This window comes from Oncorhynchus kisutch, linkage group LG15 (assembly GCF_002021735.2).
Source record: "Oncorhynchus kisutch isolate 150728-3 linkage group LG15, Okis_V2, whole genome shotgun sequence".
Classification (NCBI taxonomy): domain Eukaryota; kingdom Metazoa; phylum Chordata; class Actinopteri; order Salmoniformes; family Salmonidae; genus Oncorhynchus; species Oncorhynchus kisutch.
Window position 1 is genome coordinate 88,259,482 of NC_034188.2, and position 7,902 is coordinate 88,267,383.

Below are 7,902 nucleotides of genomic sequence, written 5' to 3' on the forward strand. Positions count from 1 at the left end.
CACTAGTGTAACACAAGGGTGTATCCACTAGTTTAACACAAGGGTGTAAACCACTAGTGTAACGCAAGGGTGTAAACCACTAGTGTAACGCAAGGGTGTAAACCACTAGTGTAACGCAAGGGTGTAAACCACTAGTGTAACACAAGGGTGTATCCACTAGTTTAACACAAGGGTGTAAACCACTAGTGTAACGCAAGGGTGTAAACCACTAGTGTAACGCAAGGGTGTAAACCACTAGTGTAACGCAAGGGTGTAAACCACTAGTGTAACACAAGGGTGTAAACCACTAGTTTAACACAAGGGTGTAAACCACTAGTTTAACACAAGGGTGTATCCACTAGTTTAACACAAGGGTGTAAACCACTAGTGTAACACAAGGGTGTAAACCACTAGTTTAACGCAAGGGTGTATCCACTAGTGTAACACAAGGGTGTATCCACTAGTTTAACGCAAGGGTGTATCCACTAGTGTAACACAAGGGTGTAAACCACTAGTTTAACGCAAGGGTGTAAACCACTAGTGTAACACAAGGGTGTATCCACTAGTTTAACGCAAGGGTGTAAACCACTAGTGTAACACAAGGGTGTAAACCACTAGTTTAACACAAGGGTGTAAACCACTAGTTTAACACAAGGGTGTAAACCACTAGTTTAACGCAAGGGTGTAAACCACTAGTTTAACACAAGGGTGTAAACCACTAGTTTAACACAAGGGTGTAAACCACTAGTTTAACACAAGGGTGTAAACCACTAGTTTAACACAAGGGTGTAAACCACTAGTTTAACACAAGGGTGTAAACCACTAGTTTAACGCAAGGGTGTAAACCACTAGTTTAACGCAAGGGTGTAAACCACTAGTTTAACGCAAGGGTGTAAACCACTAGTTTAACGCAAGGGTGTATCCACTAGTTTAACGCAAGGGTGTAAACCACTAGTTTAACACAAGGGTGTAAACCACTAGTTTAACACAAGGGTGTAAACCACTAGTTTAACACAAGGGTGTAAACCACTAGTTTAACACAAGGGTGTATCCACTAGTTTAACGCAAGGGTGTAAACCACTAGTTTAACACAAGGGTGTATCCACTAGTTTAACACAAGGGTGTAAACCACTAGTTTAACACAAGGGTGTATCCACTAGTTTAACACAAGGGTGTAAACCACTAGTTTAACACAAGGGTGTATCCACTAGTTTAACACAAGGGTGTAAACCACTAGTTTAACACAAGGGTGTATCCACTAGTTTAACACAAGGGTGTAAACCACTAGTTTAACACAAGGGTGTAAACCACTAGTTTAACACAAGGGTGTAAACCACTAGTTTAACACAAGGGTGTATCCACTAGTTTAACACAAGGGTGTATCCACTAGTTTAACACAAGGGTGTAAACCACTAGTTTAACACAAGGGTGTAAACCACTAGTGTAACACAAGGGTGTAAACCACTAGTTTAACACAAGGGTGTATCCACTAGTTTAACGCAAGGGTGTAAACCACTAGTGTAACGCAAGGGTGTAAACCACTAGTGTAACGCAAGGGTGTAAACCACTAGTTTAACACAAGGGTGTATCCACTAGTTTAACACAAGGGTCTCTGCAGCACTCCACCAATCAACACTTGAGAGGATCTGCAGAGAAGAATGGGAGAAACTCCCCAAATTACAGGTGTGCCAAGCTTGTATACCCATACCCAAGAAGACTCGATGCTGTAATCGCTGCCAAAGGTGCTTCAACAAAGTATTGAATATAGGGTCTGAATACTTATGTGATATTTCAAATTGTTTTTTTGTTTTTTTGTAATACATTTGCAAAAAATGTCTAAAAATCTGTTTTTGCTTTGTCATTATGGGGTATTGTGTGTAGATTGATTAGGGGAGGGACGATTTAATCCATTGTAGAATAAGGCTGTAATGTAACAAAATGTGGAAAGAGTCAAGCGGTCTGAATACTTACCGACCACTGTATGTCGTAGCGTTAGAATGACGACTCGGGAGTGTACATTATTGCAACATCAGTGAATCTTACTCGTAATAACTCCGCGAACCTTACCACACATTACAAAGTCTAATCGTGCTGTAATTCCAACTTCATTTGGTTCTTTGTAGCATAGCTATTCATATCCACTGTGGATACTAATATTTATACGAAACTACCATTATTATGGAGAAGCTCACCGATGACCTGGTCAAGTACAAGGACTATGTTTTTGCGAAGGATTTGGTCAACACTGAGCACATTGACTCCCTGCAGAGCTTTGAGATCCGGGACAGTGACATCTTTCTGGTCACTTACCCTAAATCGGGTGAGTGACAAATCTGCTGGATGGAAAAACAGCTTTTGAGATGGTCTAGAAACACTTATCATACATGGGGGTACTAGCCATGAAAAAGGTTGCGATCTCGGCTCTGTTTAGGTAATCAGTGAGGTTGAGAAACCGTTATAAGTAGAGAGCATAAAAACAGTATTTTAGAAAGTTAAAGGGAAATCCGGGATTGGAACATCCATTTTGGGATTTAAAAATTAATTATATCCATTGATTATTGAAAAATATAACTTATATCCAAAAGTTGCGCAGCGGTCTGGGCACTGCAGTGCTCGAGGCGTCATTACAGGGTTCGATCTGTATCGCCTGTTAGGGCAGGGTTTACCCGGCCGTGATGTCCTTGTCCTATCGCGCTCTAGTGTTTCCTCCGACATATTGGTACGGCTGGCTTCCGGGTAAAGCGAGCAGTGTGTCAAGAAGCAGTGCGGCTGGCAGGGTCGCTTTTAGGAGGACCCACGGTTCTGGACCTTCACCTCTCCCGAGTCCGCACGGGAGTTGCAGCGATGGGACAAGACTAACTACCAATTGGGGATAAAAAGTTCAAGTAAATATATACAGCTCTGGAAAAAAATGAAGAGACCACTGCAAAATTACCAAAATTAAAAGTTTGGACACACCTACTCATTCCTGGGTTTTTCTTAATTTTTTACTATTTTCTACATTTTACAATAACAGTGAAGACATCCAAACTATGAAATAACACATATGGAATCATGTAGTAACCAAAAAAATGTAAAACAAATCAAATTATATTTTATATTTAAGATTCTTCAAAGTATCCACCCTTTGCCTTGATGACAGCTGTACACACTATTGACATTCTCTCAACCAGCTTCATGAGGTTGTCACCTGGAATGCATTTCAATTAACAGGTGTGCCTTGTTAAAAGTTCATTTGTGGAATCTTTCCTTCTTAATGCGTTTGAGCCAATCAGTTGTGTTGTGACAAGGTAGGGGTGGTATACAGAAGGTAGCCCTATTTGGTAAAAGACCAAGTCCATATTATGTCAAGAACAGCTCAAATAAGCAAAGAGAAACGACAGTCCATCATTACTTTAAGACATGAAGGTCAGTCAATTTGGAAAATGTCAAGAACTTTGAAAGTTTCTTCAAGTGCAGTCGCAAAAACAATCAAGCGTTATGATGAAACTGGCTCTCGTGATTGTCTGTAGACCCTGACACATACGGCATCTGAGACCCTGACACAACGGCGTCTGAGCCATTGAATTGCGACTCCATTTTGTCTCTATACTGAGGTTTTGCCTGTTTGATTGCCTTGCGGAGGGAATAACTACACTGTTTGTATTCTGCCATATTCCCAGTCAACTTGCCGTGATTGAATGCGGTGGTTCGCGCTTTCAGTTTTGCGTGAATGCTGCCATCTATCCACAGCTTTCTGGTTTGGGTAGGTTTTAATAGTCACAGTGGGTACAACATCTCCTATACACTTCCTGATAAACTCAGTCACCGTATCATTATATTCGTCAATACTATTCTCGAAAGCTACCCGGAACATTTCCCAGTCCGCTTGATCAAAACAATCTTGAAGCGTGGATTCCGATTGGTCAGACCAGCGTTGAATAGTCCTTAGCACGGGTGATTCCTGTTGGAGTCGTGGTCAGATTTGCCGACAGGAATCCGGGGGGGGGGGGGGGGGGGCTTTTTGCATCCCAGAAGTTGGAGTAGCAGTGGTTGAGTGTTTTAGCAGCGTGAGTACTACAGTTGATGTGTTGATAGAACTTCAGCAGCCTTTTCCTTTTCATGGTCGAATTGCTGCAAAGAAACCACTACTAAAGGACACCAAGAATAAGAAGAGACTTGCTTGGGCCAAGAAACACGAGCAATGGACATTAGACCGGTGGAAATCTGTCCTTTGGTCTGAGTCTAAATTTGAGATTGTTGGTTCCAACCGCCGTGTCTTTGTGAGACGCAGAGTAGGTGAACGGATTATCTCCGCATGTGTGATTCCCACCGTGAAGCATGGAGGAGGAGGTGTGATGGTGTGTGGGTGATTTGCTGTTGGCACTGTCAGTGAATTATTTACATTTCAAGACACACTTAACCAGCATGGGTACCACAGCATTCTGCAGCAATACGTCATCCCATCTGGTTTACGCTTAGGGGGACTATCTTTAGTTTTCAACAGAAAAATTACCCAAAACATACCTCCAGGCTGTGTATTGTTTATTTGAGCAAAGAGAGTGATGAAGTGCTACATCAGATAACCTGGCCTTCGCAATCACTCGATCTCAACCCAAGTGAGATGGTTTGGGATGAGTTGGACCGCAGAGTGAAGGAAAAGCAGCCAACAAGTGCTCAGCATATGTGGGAACTCCTTCAAGACTGTTGTAAAAGCATTCCTCATGAAGCTGGTTGAGGGAATGCCAAGAGTGTGCAAAGCTGTCAAGGTAAAGGGTAGCTACTTTGAAGAATCTAAAATATATGGTTACTACATGAATATGCAAATAAAGAAGAACTCTTAAATCAAATCAAATTTATTTATATAGCCCTTCGTACATCAGCTGATATCTCAAAGTGCTGTACAGAAACCCAGCCTAAAACCCCAAACAGCAAGCAATGCAGGTGTAGAAGCACGAAGATTTGATTTGATTTGATTTGAACCCTTAAATGAGTTGGTGTGTTCAAACTTTTGACTGCTACTTTTATATATAACTTAAACGTTTCTCATGAGGAAATAGTTCAACTGTCTTAGCGTTTGTTTTACTCCAGCCCTTTCAGCTCTGGCAGGGTGACCACTTTGTTGTTTTTTCGAATCCCCTTTCCACCGAGTCGGCCCCGAGAGCTTTATGACTGACACCTTTCCTAACCTGCAGGAACCATCTGGGCACAGCAGATCATCACTTCTATCTGTGAGTCAGAGATGGGTGATATCTATCCCAACAACTTGGAGATGATGCCATGGCTGGAGTATATTGACAAACGCCCTGACTATTCCTTACGCCCTAACCCGCGGTTATTCGCCTCCCACCTCACCCCTGTACTCATGCCCCCAGGCCTGAGGGACAAGAAGTCAAAGGTAGGCACAAGGAGGGTAGAATGAGAATGTTAATGGAGGTACCCTACACGGAGGCCCGTAGGGCTGTAAATATCTCTCTTATTCTCAGATGATCTATGTGATGCGGAATCCAAAGGACAACGTGACTTCCTACTATCACTGGTGTGTTAACTGGGCCATGTTTGAGACCCCAAAGAGTTTCGAGGACTTTCTGGACCAGTGGTTAGCAGGGAATGGTAGAGTAAAGACATCATTCATATAACGCCATTGGTTGTGTCCCAAATGAATACCCTATTCCCTACATAGTGAACTAATTTTCCCCATGGCCAATAGGGCTCTGGTCAAATAGGGAATAGGATTCCATGTGGGACACACAACAGCCTGTTATGACCCCGACAGCCTGTGTCCTAAATATGGGGTGGCAGGGTAGCCTAGTGGTTAGAGCGTTGGACTAGTAACCGGAAGGTTGCAAGTTCAAACCCCCGAGCTGACAAGGTACAAATCTGTCGTTCTGCCCCTGAACAGGCAGTTAACCCACTGTTCCTAGGCCGTCATTGTAAATAAGAATTTGTTCTTAACTGACTTGCCTGGTTAAATAAAGAAAAAAATATCACCCCTTTTTCACAGTTACACTACTTTTGACCAATCCATGAATACTGTATTGACCTTGGTGACCTGTTATGATCCTGTTACTGACCTATAGTTGGTGCTTCGTCCTGGTTCGACCACATCAGAGAGTGGCACAGTAAGAGAGACCAGTACAACATCCTGTTTCTGACCTATGAGGACATGATCATGGTAAGATATTACAGACTCATCTGACACCCATGACCTCTGACCTGGATAGCTAGCTAGAGACAACCAACCAGCCTGACTTTACTTATCCCTCAATATTTCAACCTAATTTTCCGATTTTATTAACAAGGATGGACATGGAAATGAAGAAGGAGACAAACAGACAGAGGACATAGTGTGTAGAAGTTCTGTGGGACTGACATGTGATCCCACACAGGCAGGGGATTGTTAATGTGCCGAAGGGCAGTGGCCTTCACCACTTGACCAACCCCAGGCACAGGGTTCCATCTTTAAATGGACATGCTTCTCCTTTCTCAGGATCTGAAGACAGCCGTGATGAAGATCTGCCATTTCCTGGAGAGGGACCTGACGGAAGAAGACATCAACAAGATAGTCGAAAAAGCCACGTTCAAAAACATGAAAAACGACCGCAAGGCCAACTATGAGTTCATACCAGAAGACATTCTCAAAAAGGGGAAGTTCCTACGCAAAGGTCAGGCACTGTATTCACACAGCGTCTCTATAACAGTGCTGATCTAGGATCAGTTGTGCCTTTCAGATCATAATGAATAAGATCACATGGACACGGTGGCCTGATTCCAGATCAGCGCTCCTACTCTGAGACGCTTCATGAATATGGGCCTGAGATTAGGGAGGGGGAGGGGGGGGGGACTGTTTATAAATAAACTGCGTATAAACCATTTTATAATGTTTTTACTCTGAATAATGACGTGTTGGTTGTGCTGTGGCAGGTAAAATCGGGGAGTGGAAGAACATGTTCACAGTGGCCCAGAGTGAGATGTTTGACCAGGTCTTTGAGGAACGGATGAAGGACATCCGGACTCTGAAGTTCGTCTGGGACATGGCTCAACAATCAGAGTGATGGGAGCCTTCGCTCCCTGGCTTCCTCTACCTCCTCACGTTCAGGAGTTCCAACAGCTCAGTGATGAGTCCAGCCTTGGAAGGATGGCAATGCAAGTCTACAGTGACGGAAGGGAGGAGCCTGCAGCTCTGCCGACACAAACCTCCCAGTGGACACTCTGCTAACGACATTCATGTCAATTATCTGTTGAATGTACCAAAACTTGGACAATTCCAGAACCATTATTTTTGTGTATTCTAATAATGATCACTCCTTGATGAGGAATTAAATGAAACAATACTGTCAGACTCAGATCTTTTATTTGAATTCATATTTATTTTTATTTTGATGTAAAAAAAAAGAACGCTCGCTGACAGTATAGCTGAGCCCGTAGGGTGGGGAAGATGGAGGAAGTGAATGTTGGAACCAAGCAGTAGGTCGAGTAAATTAGACAAATGTTCTGAGTGGACAACATTCGTATCGAAAACAGGAACAAAATGGCAAAAGTCTAAAACTGGACTGGAGGAAACGAATCGTGTAAATGAATCGCTTCTTTTTGGGATCTTTTTGGGATGCCGTTTTTGTTGTTGTTGTAAAGATGCATATGTGGGAAACTCATTTGAGGTGTCGAAAATAGTGAAGTATGCGCTTGGAAAAGTGGAGTGTTGTCAGAGTGACCAGGAATGGTCTTATTTTTGATTCATTGTATTTCTGAAGAACAGATTGCAGTGAGATTCAAAAGAATCCGGGACAACAGACGTTTTTTTTTGTGTTTTGAACTTCGGAGTAGAGACGCCCGTCAAAGGAGTCATCTCAGGGGTGACGACGGATGTTCTGGTTTCAATACCCGAAGATATTTCCTGGTGTGTTTTGGTGCCCGGCGTCTGACCCGCTGGGAGAATGGAGGAAG

The 7,902-nt window shown here is 43.0% G+C and overlaps 1 protein-coding gene across 1 annotated transcript; it reads left to right on the forward strand.

Annotated features, from left to right (window-relative positions):
- The first annotated feature begins 2,004 nt into the window (after positions 1-2,004).
- On the forward strand, positions 2,005-7,300 carry sult3st1 (sulfotransferase family 3, cytosolic sulfotransferase 1). The gene is made up of 6 exons (XM_020503550.2): positions 2,005-2,299; positions 5,154-5,356; positions 5,445-5,571; positions 6,039-6,133; positions 6,449-6,623; positions 6,883-7,300. The coding sequence occupies exons 1-6, from the start codon at positions 2,158-2,160 to the stop codon at positions 7,011-7,013; spliced, it is 873 nt and encodes a 290-aa protein (XP_020359139.1). The 5' UTR covers positions 2,005-2,157; the 3' UTR covers positions 7,014-7,300.
- Positions 7,301-7,902: the final 602 nt, after the last annotated feature.